A 24580-nucleotide genomic window follows, 5' to 3' on the forward strand; every position below is an offset into this window, starting at 1 on the left:
ATGTAGGAAACTTTGACAAAATGGGAGAATTAAATTGCAACTGCAGTATGAACGTTTGAAAATATTCAATTTGAAGCCAAGTTTACTATTGCCTTTCCTTTTTTTTATTAAACTTATTATAACAATTTTATTCTTCAAACATTCCTCTTTCTTTAAAGTGTTTTCATTGTTCATTCCCCTGTCTTACCCTCCTTTATACAGATTAATTCAATTACTTGATATTCTAGCTACTTTTTCCCCTGTCTGGGGAGATTACAATGACTGACTAGAGCAGGCAGGACTGATTCACAACAAAGCTAAATAAAGGACAGGGGGAGGGTAACTGCACGAACAATGATTATAATACTGGGAGAAGCAGAATGGGTAATGTTAAAGGAAAAAGAAAAGACAGAAAGAATACATATGAAAAAATTAACTATGAAGAAAGAAATAAGAAAACGTCTTGATTGCTGTTGTCCAGATCTCTATCTTTGTTGTTTGACTATCAGGTAGATTTTACAAAGTAGCATTCCTGAGGCTGAGCTTCACATGTGGAGGTCAGTGCACATTGCCCGATTTTCTGTCTGTGCCTTTTCTTCATATGTAATTTGGTTTGCTTTAGTTATTTTCCCTTTACCATCTGACTGGTTCTATGATTCCTATTTTTCTCAGATTTATTTATTCCTCTTTCTGCACATTTCCTGAATCTTCTGTTTGTTTTTGATAATCCTGTCCATCACTATTGCTTTCCTTCCTACTTTTTCACCTCTCTACCCTACTGGATTCAAACATTCTGACATGACTGAAAAAAGCATCTATTTCACTGTGTGAGAGATAGCAACACCCTGAATTTCTCAGTGTTCGTTTTATGACTGTGCAGCCTGCAATCACAACACGGCTACCATGACTGTGCCTAATTCTGTCAGCATTATAATTCTCAAAATGATTAAATGGTCTGACCTTAAGTGACTAGAGATACTGTCAGATCCTTCCAAAATTTATATGCAGCACGGTCCATAACATTACAATAAAGCAAACAGAATGGTCTAAAAATTGGAAATATGTGATCTCAGGAAACCCGAACTGAAACAATATATTAACAGTTTACAACTGTTTTTAAAGTTTAAAGTTTATTTATTGGTGTCACAAGTAGGTTTATATTAACACTGCAACAAAGTCAATGTGAAAATCCCCTAGTTGCCACACTCCGGCACCTGTTCGGGTACACTGAGGGGGAATTTAGCATGGCCAATGCACTTAACCTGCATGTCTTTCGGAAAAGAAAGATGTGCAGGTTAAGAGGAAGCAAGAGGAAACTGGAGCATCCGAAGGAAATCCATGTAGACATGGGGTGAATGTGCAGACTCCACATAGGCAGTGACCCAAGCTGGGAATCGAACCTAGGTCCCTGGCACCGTGAAGCAGTGTGCCACCATGCCACCCCATGAAATGTACTGTGAAGGCAAATTCACACTGTAATACTATGACATCTTACAGATGCTATTGTGAAATTAAGAAATCTATCACATTTGCCACCATGCAATCACAATTAGATCGATTGCTGGCGTATGATGCAATATTGACCTTACAGATCACACATTAGTAAATACAAAAATCTCAATTTTAAGCCCCTTACTCCATTTTCATCGACCTTGCAAACAATCACTGCTCAAAACATTAAGGCAATCTGATGCAAAGATTACGGCACTTCAATTTCAATTGGATGTCACAAGATATACAGCAAACACCTCTAATTATTTCACTAAATAAAATAATGAAAGGACATTGTCAAGATAGCCAACCAAATAGATGGCTGTAAAAGATAGGAGAAGATCCAGAATCTCGTCTATGTGTCAGAAAAACAATGAACAATTCTCAAAGTGAGAGAGTGAAACTTCATGTGAGCATTCCAGGAACAACTATCTGCATGACTGATTATCAACATTGCATTAAATCTTCAGTTGCCATTCAACATACCAGCTAAAAGAAACTGAACGTAATAAATGCTATCGATGCAGACATGGGACAGGTTTCTCTGTTCCAAGGCCAGATTGAATTATTGAGTGCAGAGCACAGAGGAAAACTGGGGATCAGACACACTTAAAAGATTCATGTAATGGTCCACTATGTGTTGTGACCAGGTGATCCAGTAGGTCCAGGTGCAGGACAAGAAAATCGTTCTCCTTGAGACAGATAAACATTCCAAATGTTGGAAAATGTTAATTAGGATAAATAGCAGGTAGACTTCAAGTCTATTCAGGACATCCTTTTTTTCAGCATTTTTTTGCAACATGTGGCTGTTTCCATTGCTGCTAGTAAATGGAGAATACTTAATGCATCAACTCATACTTAATTTATTATTGTGTCCTATTTTAACAAAGGTCACAGTGGATCGAGAAGCACCATATGAACATGTAAGTGTTTGGCCATTCATAATGCAGACAGCAATTTCCAGATTTTTGCTATTTATCTGAGATAATTCTCCTTACTATAATTCTGAAGCATTTTTTTTTCTCCATCTCTTGGCGGCTGTTCCTGTGTTTGGTGATAACCACTGGAGTTTAGCATATCTTCATTAACTGGCTCCCCACTGTTAAAACTCATATTTTCCCACTCTTAATGATGATATCAGCAACAATGTTATCATTTGATGTGTTTGCAGCAGTTATGGCATGCTGAGCAATATAAGTTATTCCCCTCTGCTTTAAATGACAAATGAAGTTCACAATAGCTCAGTGTGAAGCAGTTAATTTTGGCTGCAGGAATAAGGAGGTTATATACACATTGGAAAAAAAAAGGAATGGGAGAGAGGCGCTAAGAAAATTAGGGGTACAGACACAGAAATCACTAAAAGTAAAGGGACAAGTCAATAATGCAGTAAAAAGGCAAACAAAATATTGGAATTCATTTGTAGAGGAATAGAGTTGAAAAGCAGAGAGATTATGTTAAATCTCTGTAGAACATTGGTTTGACCGTACGAAGGAGGATTGTGAACAATTCTGGTCTCCACATTGTGAAGACGCAATAACTGAATAGGGCTGGCAAAGGGAGGACAGGGGTGATCTAATAGAACACTTCCAAATATGAAAAGTTTGATAGGCTAGGATGTAGAGAATATATTTTCAGTCCTAGGCAAGTTGACCCAAGTGGCCTGTTTTTGTGCTGTTATGTTTATGCTATTCTATGAAATGATTGGTAGAAAAAAATAAACTGACAGGAATTAAGGTGATTGGATCTTACATTTGGTTGGGTTTAATAGGTAACAGTGAAAATGATGGATGCTTTAATTTCTACTTTGGCTGATTTTATCCAAAACAAATTAAAAAAACAGAAATGACAGAAAAATCAACCAGATATGAAACTGGTATTATTAATTTCACATTTGTCCTGTAGCATGATTGAAACATTACTGTCATAAATAGTGAGTATTGGATTATTCATCTATGAAATGACCAAAGCTTAATGAAATGTGCCAGATAAAGACTCCGTAAAGTCTGAACAGCAGACAGGAATATAGTGCCCTCAATACATAGATTGATTGCAGTACGCTGCCCTGAACTGACTCTTGCTGACAGCTCTGACTCCGCCTGATCCTGCTGGTAATTCTAAAGTGAACACAGTCTTGATAGCAGGCCACATACTCAAACAAATTAATGAACTTATAATTCATAAAGCCAGCTATTTTTGATGTGAATAGAATGGCGTAAGTGGGAGATTGATTTATAACTCAGTTTTTTTTAATGCATGAAATAAACCTTATAATTTCACATGTTCATTTATCTCAGTATATATGACCCAGGAAATCATCATGTGGTCCACTGGCTTGGTGCAGAGAGCTATAGGAACATAAAACTATAAGAAATAAAGCAGCAATAGGTCATCTAAAGCCTGATTTGGTACCATTCAACGGGATCATGATTGATTATTTATATCAACTTCATGTTCCGGCTCTATCTCCATTTCTCTTGATTCCCTTAGCCCATCCCTTAACCACTTTCGTTTTCTTTTCTTTTTCTTTTATCCTTCATAAAAGCTATTTTGTTCTCTGGAAAAGAACACTCTGATTTAACAACCCTCTGCCTTTCTTTCATTCTTTGAATGATGATCTTAAATGTATGCCATTGTGCCCTGTATTTCTATGTTAATCCTCCAAAATGCATCACTTCATACTTCTGCATTATGATCTCCATGCTTCTCACTGCACAGTGGCAAAGTGGTTAGCACTGCTGCCTCACAGCACTAGGGACCTAGGTTTGATTCCCAGCTTGAGTCACCATCTGTGTGGAATTTGCATGTTCTCCCCATGTCTGCGTGGGTTTCCTCCAGGTGCTCCTGTTTCCTCCCACAGCCTGAAAGACGTGTCGGTTATAACACTGACCCAAACAGGTGCGACTAGAAAAATTTCACAGTAACTTCATTGCAGTGTTAATGTAAGCCTTACTTGTGACTAGCAAATAAACTACTTTTTGTTTAACCAGAAATTGGAAAGGTTAAGACTGTTCTTGGAATCAAAACGTTTAAGAGGTGACCTGCATTATCCCAATGTCTGCAACTTTTCTCATCACTACCTATTACATTGCCAAGTTTTATATCACCCGCAAACTCCATAATGCTGCTCCATTCAAATCTAAATCGCTTATAAAAAGTGAAAACAGCCATGAAACCAAAATTGAACCTTGGGAAACACCTCCCAATCTGAAAAACTTCCACCATCATCACGCTCCCCTTCCAGTCACTGGGCCAATTTTGCATCTATATTGTCACTTTCCCTAAATTTCCATTGACTTCCACCTTCTTAACATGCCTCCGGAGTGGCACTTTGCAAATGTCTTCTGAAAGTCCAAATGTGCATCGTCTACTGCATTGCATCAAGCCCCTTTTTTGCTACCAAAGTGAGTTAAACATGACTTTTCTTCAACAAATCTAGGCTGACTGTTAATTCCTAAACAACCCATGCCTTCCCAAATAAAATTATTTATCCTTATAATGGTCTCTCATAACTATCCCACCATAAACTTTAGGCTGATTGACTTGGAGTCTGATTGGCTTGGAGCCTGATTTATTCCTCTCCCTTTCTTAAATAACAATACAGGTCTTCAGAGTATAATGTGGAAAAATGTGAACTTGTTCACTTTGACACGAAGAATAGAAAAGCAGCATATTATTTAAATTGAGAGAGATTGCAGAACTTGAGGCAAAGAGGGATCTGGTGGATGCCCTAGTACATGAATCAGGAAAAGTTAATATGCAGGCACAGCAAGTGATTAGGAAGGCAAATTGCAAGGAGAATGCAATATTGTTTTGCTACAATTGTACAGGGCATTTGTGAGACTAATTTTAAAGTGCTGTGTACAGTTTTGGTCTCCCTATTTAAGGAAGGGTATAAACGCATTCGAGGCATTTCAGACAAGGGTCACTTGACTGAAACCTGGGATTGGGGGTGTTACCTTACGAAGATAGATGGGATAAGTTGGGTCTGTATTCATTGGAATTCAGGAGATTGAGAGGTGATTTTATTGAAACTTGTAAGTTCCTGAGGGGACTTGAAAGGTGGATGTTGAAAGGATCCTTCCACCTGTGGACAGACTAAAACTCAGGGAACTCTATTAAAAAAATAAGGGTCTTCAATTTAAGTTGGAGTTGAGAAGATTATTTCCATTCGGAGTGTTATGAATTTTGAAACTTTCTTCCCTAGAGAGCAGTGGAGATTGGATCAATGAATATGAATATTTTTAAAGCAGAGGTAAACAGACTCTTGTCTAACAAGGGAGTCAAAGGTTACCTGAAATAGGCAGGATGTGAAGTTGAGGCCACAATCAGATCAGCCATGATCTTATTGAAAGGCTGAGCAGGTTCAAGGGACCTATTGGCCTACGCCTGCTTCTAATTGACATATTTGTATGGAAATTGCTAACAAATTTTGCTCATTTACCTCCTCATTGTTTGGAGCTGGATACAAGATCTCCCAGGAATATTACAGCTCCCCTTCTGTTCCTTAACACTAAACCCAAAATTTTGCCTCACTTGCTGCCTTACCAGCTCGCTCTGCCCATCAGCCAGTGGGGCGAGAACAAAGAACAGTACAGCACAGGAGCAGGCCCTTCAGCCCTCCAAGCCTGCGCCAATCATGTTACCCTATCTAAACCAACCACCTGTATCCCTCTATTTCCCATCTGTTCATGTGTCTATCCAGATAAATGTTAAACGTTGCTGACATGTCTGCTTCAATCATCTCAACCACAGAAGATAAGATCGCCCCTGATGTCTCTGCTATCAGTTCTCCTGTGCTTTTTGCTCTCATTGTGTCTGCTATCATTTCCCCTTGCTCTCTGCTCTCACTTTGCCCTTGTTATCAGTTCTCCTGTGCTCTCTGCTCTCACTGTGTCCCTGCTATCTTCACTCTCACTAAATCCCTGATGTCATTTGTCCCACTCTCTTTCTGCTTTCACTGATTGCCACCGTTTCTTCCACTCTTTTCTGTTGGCCTCTCACTCTGTTTCTCCTCACAATAGGTCTCTCCACTCTCCAATCTTATTTGCCATTTTTTTCTTTCCAATGCATTTTTTTTATCTCATGGCTGACAGCTAGCTTGCTAACCATCGTGATGGATGCATAAAGCTTTGCACCAGTTAGAAAATTGTACCATGCATGAACAAAAGCAATCAAATGAATCAAACGAGCTTTTATGCAAGTACTTTGCCATTGAAACAAAATAAAACGACGTACACACATCTGAGTCTGAAAGGTCAATCAATAAGAGGGTTTTCTTTGTAATGCAAGAAAGGATTCTTTCCTGTATTGTTTGTAACCAGGCAAGACAATCAAACCAGTGGGTTGTTCCCATCCAACAACGTCAATCTGAGCTCATGAATTCTCACAGAGAAGCTGACAGAGCTGCTATAAAACCACTTGAATTGTGGAGAATTTCCTGATGGACTGTATTTTATTTCATCACTATTTTATCTTCTTAGTGAAGAAATAAGTAAATATAGACCAGCAATGGCACACTTCAGTAGTAAACACCAATGGACATTTTGTTTCAAACCTACTAAATATTTGTAGATCATACTAATCCAAAAAAATGTTAATTAAAAGAGCAAGAAAGAGTAAATTTACATTTATGAATGTTTACCCATCACCATCTTCCCCTCTTCAAAAATCTCCTCTAATTGACCTCTCTGGGTACCTTTCCTACCTATTCTATTTTTATTTGATTTGCCTTGGGGTGGTTTATACATTAAAAGTGTTATATAAATCATTATTAAACATTTAAAAATACTTGCATACAATTACACAATTTGGGAGAAAATCAAAAGGAGAGTATTTAAATCCGAATTTTAGGCAGTGATTCTACTCAAGAAGATTTGAAATCTCATCACAGCACTGGGTAATACCGAAGGATATACTGCCCCAATGCATGGGGTCAGTCACCATTTCTGAGTAACTCCAAATACATCCAGCGGATGGCCCAGAAATAATCAGCCATTTAGACACGAGCAATGCTTTAGGGAGCTCAGTTCACCATCTTTGGTACTTGTAAATGGGTTTTGCTGTAAGTGTTTTCCCAATTGTATCAGTCAATATTACAAATTATTATTGATACTTCTTTTAATACTATTGACTATCACAGTACAAACCATTATCTTACAGGATGAAAGGTCACTACCAGTCGATGAATACACTGCCAACTACTCAATTGCAGGGGATTCAAAAAGCTTAATTTCATTATCAATAACAAATCCTGATGAACCTAGATTGGTAGCAGATGTCTCCTTTACTGCCTCTGCTATAGGATTATTGCTTTCAAAGCCCTGTTCCATGAACAGGGCTTGAATAACTGGACAAAACTGACACTGACAGTAAATCACCACACATGCCATTATTATATTTCCTTGCAATGTTCACTGGGCTCTGCAAACAAGGAATACTGGGCATTTATAAAGAATATTGCCATGGCTGCTCTTCATAACTATTCTCCAAATGGACTGAAGTTGGATGTGACAAATATTGAACCAGCTGATCCTTCACCAACCACACCACATCATCATAACAATGCATGGGGCTGCTTCCAGAATTTAGGATAGAGGCAGCTTGCAACCCTGGAACATGGAACATCACAGCAGTGGGTTAGGTGTGCATCTGCAAGTAGAACCTCCAGATTAATTGCCCTGATTAGTTGTCCGTCTTACAGCCTCCGAATCTTCGTGGAGATTCATCCTCACTCTCAGAACATAAGAACATAAGAACATAAGAAATAGGAGCAGGAGTAGGCCAACTAGGCCTTCGAGCCTGCCCTGCCATTCAATAAGATCATGGCTGATCTGTCGTGGCTCAGTCCCACATTCCACATTCAGGAAGTCCATCTTCTGGTCTCAGAGTGTTCCCAGAGACCTATCTTCAAGTGGTCCAACTTCTTTCTGAAAGTGGGTCAACGATGTTGGCCACTTTTCAATATGGCACCTGGACATGAAGGCAAATCCTGCCCTGTCCTGCCACTGAATACAACAGGTGCATAATCAATGGGGTCAGGACTGGAGTGTGTGGCATGTTTTCCCATTGGCTGACACAGCGGAAAACAATCCACCTTCTCACCCCTGCCACAGCACTTAGTCTCAAAATAGGAGGATTCCGCCCAATGTTTCTAGAGCAAATAACTGTTGAATGCAGACTTGGGGTGTCACTAAAATGGTGGTGTGCAAATTGGCCATTCATAATGCTCTGCATAGAAAAGGAAAATTATGTGTGGTGCAAAGTGAACAGCTGATCCAATATTACCAGTTTTAATCCCCCATAAAGTTGCAAGTTTCACTGCTAGTGTTAAAAACAAAAAGAAGTACAACTTGACCCCAATCTGCCTTCAAACTGATTTTTTTTTTGGTTTTAATGGTGTCAAACAGTAGGTCAGGTGATTAACCTGCTCTCATGAGGTAGATCAGTCACTAAAGTATTTTAAGGAAACTGTGTGCTTCCATTTTTAAAAATGTTTTATTTTTACCATGTTTATGCCAGCAGTGAAGAGGAGGTAAGTGTCTTAGCAGCACTGTTTGGGGGCCAGAAAGACTAGGAGTGTTCCTTTTCCAACTGCTAGCATCCCTCCCACCTCTGTCCCTCACTTTGTCCTCTTTTATCCTCCACTTCTACACTCTCTGTATGCTTCTTCTGGAATTTCTATCAAGTAATCAGCTCTCTGCTACTCTCTCAGCCACATATTTCCTCTAAGTGGCAAAGGGTCAAGTTCTCACTGAAAAACAGTGTGTTTCTCCCCAGAAACACAGCCAGATCTTCTGACACTTGTCAAAAAAAGAAATCAGTAAGCATGATCTACACCGTCATTGTGGCAAGGTGGGGCCTGATACTGCTGGCAAGGCTGAGTCCAGAGAGATCAGGGTGCCATCTTTAAAGGGCACTCTGATTGACAAAAAAAAACTCCTTCCCACGCCCCCTCCATAGCAATGGAGGACCCATCCCCACAAGCTTCAGGGTAGCCACCTCACAGCTCTCCCCCATCCCATGGAAGTTGGAGGGCTCTCTCTCTCCTCTTCTCTGCACTTTATTCTGCACATGTCCCCTTACCCCCACCACACACTAAGGGAAGTATCCAGAGTGAAGGAGGGTGACCGTTGATAGTGCCTAACTCAATGGCCCTGACAAATGCCCCCTAACACTGCCAGGTTGCAATCCCTAGCCATGGCACTCAACCCCCGAGACCTCCAGAAATGTCCGCAAACCCAGTACAGTCATCTCGAATGCTTTTCAATTTCTAAAACCAGCTGTGAATTGCACCCCTGTGATGTCACACTCCACAGGACTGGATGCTACAGCATAAAGCCATTTAGTTGTAACTAAATTGGTTTAAATTCATGAAAATCAGGTTCACATCCTAATCCCATCACCAGTGGGGGATGGTCATACCTTGATTACATCACCAGTGGGGGATGGAAAGATCTCAAACCAAAATCTCACTGGCACAAATTGCATAGTGGCCCTCTCGCCAGATTTAGCAGCCAGAATGAAATTTGCACCCACGGCAAATGGGTCCACTAAATCTCACCTTTGTCACTTTAACACCCTGGAGTTGCCTTCTCCCATTAAAAATTCAGTTTGTAACAATCCTTTGCAGATTTTACCAGCCTACTGAAGTTTGAGTAGAAAACTAGGCTTTCAATATTTTTTATTGAGTATTTCTTGTTCACAAGTATTATTTTGAATTGTTTAATGGGATGTGGATCTCACTGACCAGGCCACTATTGTGGCCATGTTATCCTCAAATGCAATTGTGAACTTTTCAAATTTGTATTGTTTAGATAGCTCAATAGATGATTGGGAAGCATTAAAGGTGCATGTAAACATGTCACAAATGACTGTTTTTTCTATTCAAGTCCCATTCTCATTGAATCCCATACTCAGCAATCCTTCATTTCAAAAACCACCCCATTTTTGGATCATCACTTCAGGTGAAAATAGGAATTTCTTCAGTTTTTTCTAAAATAAAGAGGAAATCTTTGCCATTCAATAAAACAGTGACTGTTGGTCACGCAAAAGTAAATTCTGTGAACAAACTGGTATAGTAAATGACTATTGGGAATGTGCTTAAATCTGATCATGCTGCTTGAGTTGATTATTTGGTGCTAATAGCTTCATTCAAATGTAATTCTGTTTCACACACACACACACAGAACACAGAACATTACAGCGCAATACAGGCCCTTCGGTTTCAGTTTATAATGTTCAGTTGTTCAGGGAAACGAGTTACGGGAACTAAATTCCCAGCTTCAAAGAACAGCCTATGCCAAGTAAAAATTAAGCAATATACACGTTGATTCCCCATCCTAGAGCAACTTCTCTCAGTGCAAATGTTTTTATTTTAAATTAATCTATTCACAAATATATTTGGTGAGTTAATTTAACATAATGGGATATTCATAATGCTAGATGGATACATATTCCTTGGGTAGATAAAACATAGGAAGTATGAGAATAACTTGATTAGTATTGCAGTATATTCATTCCATAAAATCACTTCAACCTGAATTATTTCTTCCTGAAAAAGCAATGTCCTTCATATGCTTAATAGCACAAGTTTCTACTGGGGAATATCCAATTATGCATAGGAAATGTTTTGCTCTCAAAATATAATTATAACGTACAAAAGAAAATCTTAGGCAATATTAGATTTTCTACAAAATACAGGTATTTGATTCACAAATATGAATAAAAAATTACACTGGAAATCTCTGTATGACAGTTAAACAAGCAGAAAACATCTATACCTGCAGACCCTCGATAGCCAGCCGAAGCATACTCGGGGTTAGTTTAGAGGCTTGTTTGAAGGTGAAGTTGCTCCAGTCTATGATCAGAATAAATCCATTCACCTGAAGTTCTGGGTCTTCAATCATTGCTTCCAATGATAGCAGTATGGCACGTAAAATATCTATTAATGTGTACCTGTAAACAGAGACTCTGTCATTAACAATCAGAACATTTTTAAACAATGAACAACAAAGTTTGGCCAAAGAATTGTGACAACTGTTTGGTTAACTCTAGCATTTGGACTTAATCGTCACCAATATTATCAATAACATATTCTCTGGGTGACTGAAATACTAATTTAGCCAAAATAGTAAACAGAAAATGTTCTTGGTATGCCAATTAGTTCATTTGGCTAACAAAAACTTAAATTTGAAAGCGTATTATGCTATCGAGCTGGTAATCTAGAAGTCTGGACTAATAATCACAGACCACACATTCAGGTTTGTGGACTTCAAATTAGCTTCATAAAATTAAATAAAATCCAGAATAAACTGCTAGTATCAATAATGTTGCTGATGGTGAGCATGAAGCAATTGCATTAAATCAAAAACCCAATGGGTTCATCGAAGTCCATCAGTGAAGGAAACCAGACTTCCTTAGCTGGCCTGTGAGTGCACGCCACAGCAATGTATTTGATTTATAATGGGGGGTGAAAAATACATACTTTTGTTCTGCCTTCACGAAGGAGGAAACAAATAAGATATCAGAAATGTTAGGGGAGCACAAGGAGAGGAAGGAACTAAAGAAAATCAGTATTAATAGAGAAATGGTGTTGGAGAAATTGATGAGATTGAAGGCCAATAAATTATAAAGGCCTGATAATTTACATCCCCCAGAAAACTAAGGAAGTTAGTAGATTCATTCGTGATCATCTTCCAAGATTCTATAGACTCTGAAATAGTTCCTACAGATCGGAGGGTAGTGAATGTAACCCCACTATTTAAAAAGGGAATTAGAGAGAAAAAAGGGAACTATAAACTAGTCAGCCTGATGTCAGTAGTGAGGAAAATAAGAATCCATTAAAGATTTCATAGCAGGGCACTTGGAAAACAATGGTAGAAATGGACAGAGTCAGCAGGGGTTACAAAAAGGAAACCATACTTGACAAATCTACTGGAATTCTTCAAGGATATAAATAGTAGACTTGATGAGGAGGAGCTAGTAGGACTTTCAGAAGGCTTTCAGCAAAATCCCACATGGGAAATTAGCATGTAAAATTAAAGCGCATGGGATTAGGAATAGTGTATTGAGATGAATAGAAAATTGGTTGGCAGACAGGAAACAAAGGGTAGAAATAAACGGGTTATTTTCCGAATGGCAGGTCATGACTAGTGGGGTACTGCAGGGATCATTGCTAGAACCCCAGCTATTCACAATGTACACTAACAATTTGGTTGAGGGAACTAAATGTAATATCTCCAAATTTGTCGATGATACAAAGGATGAGTTGTAAGGAAGATGCTGGATGTGCTTCTTCTCTGCATCTTCAATGTGATTTGGAAAGTTGAGTGAGTGGGCAAATGCAAGGCAGATGCATAAATGTGAGGTTATCCACTTTGCAGCAAAAACAGGAAGACAGATTACTATCTGAATGGCAATAAATTAAGAGGAGAACATGCAATAAGACCTGGGTGCCCTCAAACATCAAAGTAAAGTTTATATGTTAGTCACAAGTAGGTTTACATTAACACTGCAATTAAGTTACTGTGAAAATCCCCTAGACACCACACTGTAGTGCCTGTTCCGGTCAATGCATCTAACCAGCATGTCTTTCAGATGTCTTTCAGTTGCTGAAGATGAGCATGCAGGTGCAGCAGGCGGTAAAGAAAGCACATGGAATGTTGGCCTGTATAGAGACAGGATTTGAATACAGGACCTGGGATGTCTTGATGCAATTATACAGGGCCTTGGTGAGGCTACACTTGGAATATTATGAGGTATACACGCGATGGGTCGTACTTGGGCTGCTCTTGGTTGTTCGAGATTGGCCTAGTGCTTCATGTCGTTGGTGTGTGCTTAAACTGGACCAGATGCTGGGCAAGATGACAGTTCAGTGACTATCACTGTTTGCTGTGCAGACACATGGATTTAGGCCAATGTCTGTGGGAGTTTGCGCATTCTCCCCGTGCTTGCGTGGGTTTTCTCCGGGTGCTCCGGTTTCCTCCCACACCCCAAAGATGTGCTATTAGGCTGATTGGCAGTAATAAGTTGTCCCTAAATTAGTTTCCCTCAATGTGGATGGCCATAAAACAGTAGATAAGGGTCATGGGTGGAGGGGGGTACTGGTAGTGTTAAAATGGTGGCGCAGGCTCGTTGGGCCAAAGGGCCTGTTTCCTGGGCTGTTTTTGTTCTTTGTTCTTTGTTCTTTATAGACTCCTTATCTGAGGAAGGACATTCTTGCTATAGAGGGAGTGCAGCAAAGATTTACCAGCCTGATTCCTGGGATGGCGGGATGGATATATGAGGATCAATTAGGTCAGTTAAGATTATATTCATGGAGTTTAGAAGAATGAAGGGGTTTAGTGGTTAGCACTGCTGCCTCACAGTGCCAAGGACCCATGTTCAATTCCGGCCCCGGTTCAGATTGGATGGATTGGCCATGCTAAGTTATCCCTGAGTGTCCAAAGACGTGTGGGTTAGGTTGATTGGCCATGCTAAATTGCCCGCTAGTATCAGGGGATTAGCAGGGTAAATAGATGGGGCATGGGTGAGATTGATGCCAGTGCAGGCCCAAAGGTCCAAACGGCTTCTTTCTGCACTGTAGGGATTCTATGATTCTATTTCATAAAAACCTATAAAATGTGAACAGGACTAGACAGGATAGATGCAGGAAGGATGGTGGGGTTATCCAGAACTGGGGTAATAATCTGAGGATATGGGGTAAAACGTTTAGGACTAAGATGAGGAGAAATTTCTTCATCCAGTGAGTGGTAAACCTGTGGATTTTGCTACCACAGAAAGCAGTTGAGGTCAAAACATTGTATGTTTTCAAGGAGTTAGATACAGCTCTTGGGACAAATTGGATCAAATGAAATGGGAGGGAAGATGGGATCAGGTTATTGAGTTGGATGATCAGCCGTGAGCATAATGAATTGTGGAGCAGGCTGATTGGAGCACTCCTGCTCCTAGTTTCTGTTTCTATGATTCTTAATTGCCCTCGGAAATATCACACAATTGGATCAAACTAAAAAAAATGTCCCTAGCTATAACCCAAGGATCAAATTCAGGTACAGCAAAAGCACATCCAGCCTTGTTGACCAAGTAAAATTGTCTTCAGTTACATCTGGAGATTTCTGTCAAAGTTAGGGGAGCTGTGTCACAGATTAGGCAAGTAACAAGTCAGTAAAGGGGGCACGGTCAAGAGAGGGGAGACTTCGGCCTGAGTGAGGTAGAGAAAGAGTGAATATATTTGGGAATTTGATTCAAAGTGGGAATTCAGTACATAGGGGGATACAGGTGATTTAGGTCAGAGTTACTGCAAGAAGTAAAATGTGCCGAGTGAAGAGCAGGGAGGAGGTGCTTTTTTTCAACCTCCAGTATTTGATTTCCACATCGGTGCTGAAAAGGAGTAGGTTAATGAGTACCTAGTATTAGTAAAACCTGTAAGTTTGATCAGTTTTGTAAAGTTCGCAAAGTGCCAAAGCCTTTTGAGAGATTTATAAATGAATTAGCAATTATTAATTAATTAATGCATATTGGAGATGGCAATGCCACAAGACCATAGAAGCAGAATTAGGCCACTGGGCCCTTCGAGTCTGCTCCACCATTCAATCATGGCTGATTTTTTTCTCATCCTGCCTTTTCCCCACTATTCCTGATCCCCTTACTAATCAATAACCTGTCTATGCCTGTCTTAAAGACACTCAATGGCTGGCCTCCACAGCATTCTGCAGCAAAGAGTTCCACAGATTCACCATTTTCTGGCTGAAGAAATTCCTCCTCATTTCTGTTTTAAAGGATCATCCCTTTAGCCTGAGGTTGTGCCCTCTGGTTCTAGTTTCTCCTACTCGTGGAAACATCCTCTCCATGTCCACTCTATCCAGGCTGCACATTTTCCTGTAAGTTTCAATAAGATTTCCCCACCTCCCCCCCATCCTTCTAAACACCAACGAGTACAGACAAGCTTTTCATTCCAGGGATCATTCTTGTGAACATCCTCTGGACCCTTTCCAAAGCCTGCACAACCTTCCTTAGATATGGGGCCCAAAACTGTTCACAATACTCCATATGGGGTCTGACCAGAGCCTTATATAGCCTCAGAAGTAAAGTCCTGCTCTTTTATTATAACCTCTGTGCAAAGCAGGTAATGTGCTGCGGTTAGAGGAGGCAGGAGCCTCTGGATATTGATGTGATCCAGGGTAAACACACTTGGAGTAAGTGTTTACAGCTGCAGGAGCTTTGGCTCTGAGTTATTGAGCTGGAGGCTGAACTGCAGACACTACAGAACATCAGGGATGAGGAACATTACCCGGACACTTTATTCCAATAGCCGATCACATCCTTTAGGATAGGTGCGAATATATGAAAATATGAATTGGAAGCTGGAGTAGGCCACTCATTCTCATGAGACTGCTCAGCCATTCAATAAGACCTTAGCTGATTACCCCGATAACCCTTCACCCCATTGTTAATCAATAATCTCTCTGGCTCTGCCTTAAAAATACACAAAACTCTGGGGACAATTCTCCTAAAAGTGCCGAATTAGTGAGAAAACTTTTCTGGATCGTGATTGATTTTTCAGTGCAGCTTCAGACCTGAATCTCCGCACTCTGTAATGCAGAGGTCACAACCGTGAATCTCATTAAAAACCTAGGGGGCGGGGCCTATTTGCACCGGAGTCTGACAGTTCTGGAACTCTACCCATGCGCAGTGGTCCCGATCTGTCAGTCTTCCCATTTGCTGGCCAACCCAGGACCCCCGCAGGGTTGCCCCTTCAGCTCTCCTCACGGCCCGATCATGATCCCCACAATTCCCAGGCCAGCCCTGACCACCCCTGCCTTGGACAGCCCCGATGTCCAGCTCCCTGCACCCAGGAGTGGCGATCCTCCCACCTCCCTAATCCTGGAAGACCCCCAAGCTGACCACCCCCCCCCCCCCCCCCCCGCACCCGGGCAGGAGGCAGACCCAACCCCTGCCCCTCCTCCTCCCAGCCCTCCCCAATCGCTGGCCTCTCTCTATCCCAGACCAATCCCCATGCAGAGTGGCAGCGGAACCCCCCACCCCTAACAATCACCCCTAGGCTCTGCCCACAGTAGGCCCCACCCCTTGGCACTACCCGATGCCCAATGGACATAGGCACTTTGTCCCTTGGGCAGAGCCAGGAGCGAAAGGCTGGCACTGCCAGGGTGCTCATGCCCAGGGGGCACCAGCTCCCCACCACCTGACCCCCTGGGAGGCCCCGATTGCCCCCTTTCACTCAGGTGGGGTCTCCTGCTAGTTCCCTGAATGCGGGGAGCGACTCTAAACCCCGCCGAAATGAAGTACTCCTGATGGGTGGGAGATGTTATCAGGCCTGGCAAGCTGCATGTTGGGCCTGATAATCAAATGCAAAATATATTTACAATGCATTAAAAAAGATTTAAATGACTTACCTTTCTTCCAGTCGGTTTCCAGCGCGGTCCTGACTGCGACTGTCCTCTGGCTCTGAGAGACGCGCATGCACTGGAAATGCATGGGCGAACCTGGTGACATGGCCGACACGTGATTCTCCCGACCAGACCCACCAGAAAATTTATGGGTCACAATGGGAGAATCGCCCCCACTGCTTTTTGAAGACGGGAATTCCAGGGATTGAGAGGAAAAAAATTCTCCTCATTGCCGTCTTAAATGAGTGACACCTAGGGGCAAATCTGCCCACCATGGGAGTCGTAGCAGGTGAGGGGCAGACCATGGAAAGGTCCACTGACTATAGGCGGGAATTTCCAGTTGCAGGACAAATGTGGCAGAAAATCCTGCTCCTTACTTTTAAGCAGCAACCCCTAGTTCTTGATTCTCTGACAGGAAGAAACGACCTCTCCACATTTACCTTGTCAATAGCCCTCGGGATCTTAGGTTTTGATCAAGTTACCTCTTACTTTTCTAAATCCTAATGAATAAAAACCTAACCTCCCCAACCTTTCCTCATACGACAACTGCCCATTCCTGGAATGAGTTTAGTAAACCATCGCTGAATGCATTTACATCCTTCCTTAAATAAGGAGACCAATGCTGTACATAATATTCCAGATGTTGTTTCATCAATGCTCTGTACAGCTCAAGCATAACCGCCCTACTTTTGTAATCAATTTCCCTCATAATAAACAAACACATTCTATTAGTTTTTCTAATTACTTGCTCTACCTGTGTACCAGCCTTTAGGGTACCCAGAATATTAGAAGCTATTATTAAAAAAAGCTAAAGCAGAGCACTTGAATAGGTTCAAGCTAATCAGGCAAAGTCAATATGACTTTGTGCAAGGGAAAGCATGTTTAACCAACTTATTGGAGTTATTTGGGGAAGTAACATCTGGTGTGGATAAACAGGAACTGATGGATGTGCTGTATTTAGAATTCCAGAAGGCATTTGATGAAGGGCCATATCAAAGGTATTTGAAAAATAAAAGTTCATAATGTAAGGGGGTAATATGTTGGCATGGTGGAAGATTGGTTGGCTAACAGGAAGCAGAGGATAGTCATAAATGGGTCTTTTACAGGTTGGCAAGATGTAATGAGAGATGTGTGTGATGATACTGAGCCTTTAAGTTATATTGATATTATGCTTCTTGTAAGATACAGTGTTTTGTTGCAATCAGTCAGTTTGTCTGAAAAAACATGCAGCTCCATGCTGAGACTGTGGGATAATAACTCATTTTAGCTAATAGTGTGTTTGTCTAAACAAAGTGAATGCATTTGTGTTTACCTAGGTTTACCTTGGGGTTTCAGAGTAGAATTTTGATTAGGCTGATTGACAGGGACCAAGTCAATGGGAGGAGCTAAACTTGTAGGGAATATACATGGTCTCCCTTTAAATTTTTAAAGACAAGCAGTACCTGCCTGGTTCTAAAACGAGCAAAGCATGTCTTACTCTATGGAGGTTGAGAACTCCAGGGCCGGCAACTTGAGTAAGTACCAACACATAAGCCTGGGGTTTGAGAAATGATTTTAAAGAACAGTGTAAGTCTGTAAGAGTTTGAATTGGAACTCATAGGAATAGTTAAAAGTTAAGCTTTGTATTTTGTCATATTTAAGCATTAAGTTGGTAGAGGTTAGGCTAAATAATTTGTTATAGTTAAACTGTGTTGTCAAATGAAATTCGTTTTGATAAAAGTTTCTCAGTTTATAAGTAGAAACACACCTAGAGTGAAACATCATATCCTTACATTAATGCCAAAACAGCAAATAGTTGGGGGGTTCAGTCTAACTTCATAATAAAACTTAGGGTTTCTGATGCGAACACTAACGTGTGCCATAGGGATCAGTGCTGGCACCTCAACTTTTTACAATTTATATAAATGACTTGGATGAAGTGATGGATGAGATGGTTGCTGAATTTGCTGATGGCACAAAGACAAGTAGAAAAGTAAGTTGCAAAGAGGGGATAAGGAGGTTTCCAAAAAATATAGCTGGGATAATTGGGCAAAGATCTGGTAAATTGAGTATAAAGTGGGATACTGAATTTGTCCATTTTGGCAAAAAAAAATTAAAGAGAAGCATATTATCTAAATGGTGGGAAATTGCAGAGCTCTGGGATGCAAATAGATCTGGGTATCTTAGTGCATGAATTGCAAAGACATATGCACAGAGTACAGCAAAAACTTGAGAAAGTTAATAGAATGGTCTCATTTACTGCAAGGGGAACTGAATGCAAAAGGAGGAAGATTATTTTTAAGTTATACAGAGCACTAGTGAGATCATATCTGGAGTACTAGTACAGTATTGGTCACCCTATTTAAGGAAAGATGTAAATAGGTTAGAAAGAGTTCAGAGAAAGTTTACCAGAATAATACCTGGAATGCATAGGTTGTCCTAGCAATGCTTACATTCCAAGGCTAAATATTTTTTTAAAGCTACTGATATATAGAAATTTTTCATTTATTGGATCATTCTAGAATGAATGACCACGGCAAGTCTCCAACAGTCAATGCAATTCTATGTCATTTATTGTATGCAAAACATTGCGCTGAATGACATAGCATATTATAACACAGAAATAGGTCATTCAGCTTAACTAGTCTGTGCTGCTAGTCACTGTTCCCATGTGGGGAAAGGTTGGACAGGCCAGGCTTGTATCTGCTGGAGTGTAGAAGAGTAAGAGGTGACTTGATTGAAAAATATATGATCCTGATGTTTCCTCTTGTGAGAGAATCTAGAACTGGGGCCACTGTTTAAAAATAGGGGTCACCTGTCTAAAACAGAGGTGAGGTGAAATGTTTTCTCTTGGAGGTTCATGCATCTTAGGAACTCTCTTCCTGAAAAGGTGGTGGAAGTAGAATCTTTGAATATTTTTAAGGCAGCGGTGGACAGATTCTTGGTAAGCAAGGGGGTAGGGCGCGGAGGGGTGATAGGTTATTAGGGGAAGGAAGGATGCAGATTTGAGATTACTATCAGATCAGCCACAATCTTATTAAACGTTGGGGAGGGTCCAGGGACTGAATGGCCGACTCCTGTTCTTGTTTGTATATTTGTATTTATGTAGAACAATGCTGTGCAATATCTTCACCACATGGATTCACTGGTTCAAGCAGGCAACTTTCCACCTACTCAAGGATAGCTAATAATCACAGCCAGCAAAGCTTTCTTCCAAGGCTAAGCAGTTTTTTAAAGGTACTAACGTACAGAAATTTTTTATTTAGTGGATCATTCTATAATGAACAGCCAATGTCATTCATTGTATGCAAAACATTGCGCTGAATGACATAGCATATATAACACAGAAATAGGTCATTCGGCTTAACTATTCTATGCTGCTGTTTACTGTTCCCATGAGTCTCCTCCCATTGCATTTCATGTCAGCCTTTCAGAATACCTATTCCTTTTCCTCCTCATATATTCATTGCCGACATCCATCAAATGTAATGTTCAATAAAAAACAGACCGTCTAACAATAGTATCAAAATAAGTTTTCATCTGCCAGTGCAAACACAATGGACTGAATGGCCTCCTTCTGTGCTATCAAATTCTATACTTCTATGATTTGGAGAGGCATGGCTTAATCAAGAAGAGCTGGCATGGATTTGTTAAAGGCAATCTGTGTCTGACTAACTTGATTAAGTTCTTTGATGAAGTAACAGAGAAGCTTGCTCAAGGAAATGCAACAGATGTTACATACAGAGACTTCCAAAAGGCATTCAACTAAGTGCCAGATAAGAGGTTAGTTAAGAAGCTGGAATCCTATCAAATTAAGGGGAAACTGGCATATGGATAAAAAATAATTCACTGACAGAAAGCAGAGGTGGTGGGTGACTTTCTGGTGTGGGGGGTTTATAGCAATGGTGTTTGTGAAGTTCAGTTTTGGGTTCATTACTCTCTTCAATTTTAATCAATGGCCTAAATTTGGATTTTGAAAATGATACAGAAATTGGCAATGTAGCAGATTATGAATATGACAGTTGGACACTTCAGGATGAAATAAACAGGTGTTTAAATGAGTAGATTTATGGCAGATGGAGTTCATTGTGGAAAAGTGTGGAGTGATGCACTTTGGGAGGACTGATATGTAAAGACAATTTACATGATTTTGAAAAGAGTGGGTGAGCAGAGGGACCTTGGCGTCCATTGACACAAATCATCAAAGGTACAAGGGTAGATTGGTAAGGTGGTTATAAAAGCCTATGAGTTACTTGGGTTTATAAATCGAGGCACAGAAGATAAAAGCAAAGAGATCATGCTAGAGCTTTATAGATCACTGATTTGACCTCAATTAGAGTATTGTGGACAATTCAGGGCACCACAATCAAGAAAGATGTAAAGACCAAGAAAGAGTACAGAGAAGATTTACCAAGATGTCACCAAAGACGAAATTCAGTTGTGAAGATGGATTGGAAAAGTTACAACTGTTCTCCTTGGAGCAGAGAAGGCTAAAGGGTGAACTAATTGAATGATCAACCATGGTAAATGGCAGAGCAGCCTCAAAGGGCCAAAGGGCTTATTCTTGCTCCTATTATCTATGTTTCTAATAGTGGTTTTGAAAAAGTAGATAGAGAAAATCTACTCCTACTGGTGAGCAGGCTAACAGCCAGAAATCATAGAGCTAAAATTACCAACAAAAGATCTAGAGGAAAGATGAGACAAAATGCTTTCACTCAGTGAGTTGTTAATAGCTTGACCACTCCAGATCAAAAGCTAGCAGAAACTGATTCAAGTAACATTCAAGCCACACAAGTATCACGCAATGACTGTCTCCAACAAGACAGGATCTAACTATTGGCCATTGACATTCAATGACATTACCATCTCTGAATCTCCCACTATCAATATCCTGGGGGGATCACCATTGACCAGAAACTTAACTGAACTAGCCATACAAATACTATGGCTACCACAGCATGTCAAAGGCTAGGAATCCTGCAGCAAATAACTCGTCTCCTGACTCCCCAAAGCTTGTCCACGATCTACAATGCACAAGTTCAAACGAGAATGGAAAACACTCCACTTGCCTGGATGAGCGCAGCTCCAATAACACTCAAGAAGCTCGACACCATTCAGGACAATGCAGCCCACTTGATTGCTATCTCCTTCTACAAACGTTTTATCCCTCCAACACCGAAAGCAGTGCATGCCTTCTATAAGATGCACTGCAGGAATGCACCAAGTTTCTTTATAGCAGCACCTTCTAAACCCATGACCACTACCATCTAGAAGGACAGGAGCAGCAAATACATGGGAATGTCACCACCTGCAGGTTCCTCTTCAAGCCACTTACCACCCTGATTTGGAAATGAATTGCTGTTCCTGCACTGTCACTGGGTCAAAACACTGGAATTCGCTTCCTAATAATACTGTGGGTGTACTTACATCAGCAGTTCAAGAAGGCCACTTTTTCAAGGGCAGCTAATGATGGACTAGCTAATGCTGATCCAGCCAGTGATGCCGACATCCCATAAATAATTTTTAAAACAATTTCAATGGGAGTCGGCAGATTTTGAGGACGAGGAACTTACAGGGTTACAGACAAAACGGTAGGATGTAGGCTAAGCAAAGAGTCATTACAAACAAGATAGGCTAAATAGCTTTCCGAATTTAGCAAAGGACTTGACTCACTGCTAAACAAAAAAAAGGTCCAACACATCAGAAGACACAAAAACAAATCAAGAGTTTGTATTCATGCAGTTTGTTTAATGTAGTAGATATTCCAGGTTGTTTCACAGAGGAGGTAAATAAGGGTAGATCAGTTAGAGAAAGTGAATGATACATGGTCAAATATGTTTGAACATTTCCATGCAATAGGGCAGGGGACAGTATCAGCAAACCAGTGGGTTTAGGAAGATAGCTTATAAGGCCAAGATGGCTGAAGACTCTGCCAGTCAACAGACAAAGGGAAGGGAGTTAAACCAAAGCCAAGAGTTGGAAGAATGGAGAGTATTGGATTTTCACAATAATTTCATTGCAGTGTTAATGTAAAGCTACTTGTGACACTAATAAATAAACTGTAAACTGATATGAAGGATTAGAGAAGATAGAAAAGAATGAAAATCAATCCACAAAAATGTGGACACATCATTGAGGTTGGCCAGGACAAGGTACGTAGACCAGCATAACTTATTAAGAAGTATGAGTTATGAATCAGTTGAGTTTATGTAGAGTAAAAGTTTTTAACAAAAGGGACAGTGTTTGACTAATCAAGTCTAGAGTTGAGGTAAGGATATGGATGAATAAAACATGAGGTTTGAAAGTCACCTTGGACAGGGACAGTTGTTTTTTTTTGTAATAATATAGAACTGTTACATAAATTGCATAGAATGTATCATACAGAAACTGGTCACTTGGTCCAACTGATGTGTTGCTTTGAGTCTCTTCCTACTTCATCATACCACATCAACATATTCTAGTCATTTTCCTTCATTGATTTATCTAGCTTTTCCTCAAATGCATCTATGCTATTCACTTCAACTATTCCTTTCCACCCTTTGGGTAAAGAAGTTCATGAATTTCCTATTGAATTTATTGGTGACTACCTTACATTTATGACCCTAACTTTACTTTGCCCCCTGCAAGTGGATACATCTCTAAATTACCCTTGTAAACCCTTTCTTAATTTTAAAGATTATATCAGGTACAAAGAGAAAAAAAACATTCTGTCATTTCCAATAAATACATCATCTGGTACCATCCTTGTGAGTCTTTTTGCACATTTTCCAGTACCTCTATATCTATCTTTTACAATATGGAAAGTTGCGCACAATTCTAAGTGTGGTCTAACCAAGTCCTGATACAAGTGTAACATAAGTTCCCTGTTTTGTAATGTATAAGGTGTAAACAAATAAGTAAGCCAAACGTAGACTGATAGACTGAAAGTAAATGTGATTTGATGAGAAGGAATGCAAGATAATGAGTCAAAAAAATTCATGAAAATATGAGACAAATATAACTTAGGATAGTAGTCAAAATATGCTGATGGATATTTCATTGGATGTATCAACAGAGTGTTGCAGCATTAAAGACACAAATAAGTTGTTAGGATGTGCAGCCAGAGGAATAAAACTTGGCCTTGAAGGCGATAGGAAGTTTGTATAAAACATGGTATATCCATGTCTGGGGTAGTACAAACAATTCTTGTTACTAAGAAAGAAAAAGAATAAGACATTTAAATTTAACTGCAGAACACATAAAGGAACAAATAACCAGGGATACAGTGAAGGGAAATAGTAATGGTAAATTCAAAATGAATTGGTATTTTCTTAAGTGACTGAAGCAATTGAATAGTATAAGAAATATTATATTTTTGAAGTCTGGGACCAGTCAGGTGACCTGCAACAATTACTCCAGGTTCAGTGGTGTTCAATGTCCCTATATACAACATGTATTTACCTTGTATCCAGATTGTATACATCACAAATTCTGAGTAAACTTTACCTTTCAAATGAGATTACATTACTGTAGAAATTTTCAAGTTCAATTATGGGCCTGCAAGCTATGACACTGTAATTGGTGTAAACAGGCTTTGTGCAGCAATCAAGATGCATAGCGATTGCTCATTTCCAACAGTCTTTGTTTATGGATTTGCAAATGCTAATAAATTAAATATTTCAGAAGTTTCCAAATCTTGTTAAAGGCACCTTTAACATCAATAAATGGCTCCATTGTCGTATCATGGA

At 40.1% G+C, this 24580-nt stretch overlaps 1 protein-coding gene across 1 annotated transcript in view; it reads right to left on the reverse strand.

The window, feature by feature from the left end:
* The window catches only part of clvs2 (clavesin 2), a 71796-nt gene that overhangs the window by 45406 nt on the left and 1810 nt on the right, over positions 1-24580 (reverse strand). Inside the window, exon 2 of the mRNA XM_080193314.1 lies at positions 11250-11424. Within this exon, the coding sequence (XP_080049440.1) occupies positions 11250-11424 (175 nt within the window). The remainder of the gene's footprint in view (positions 1-11249; positions 11425-24580) is intronic.

Source organism: Carcharhinus amblyrhynchos, chromosome 7 (genome assembly GCF_965287045.1).
Source record: "Carcharhinus amblyrhynchos chromosome 7, sCarAmb.v2.hapA, whole genome shotgun sequence".
Taxonomy (NCBI): Eukaryota; Metazoa; Chordata; class Chondrichthyes; order Carcharhiniformes; family Carcharhinidae; genus Carcharhinus; species Carcharhinus amblyrhynchos.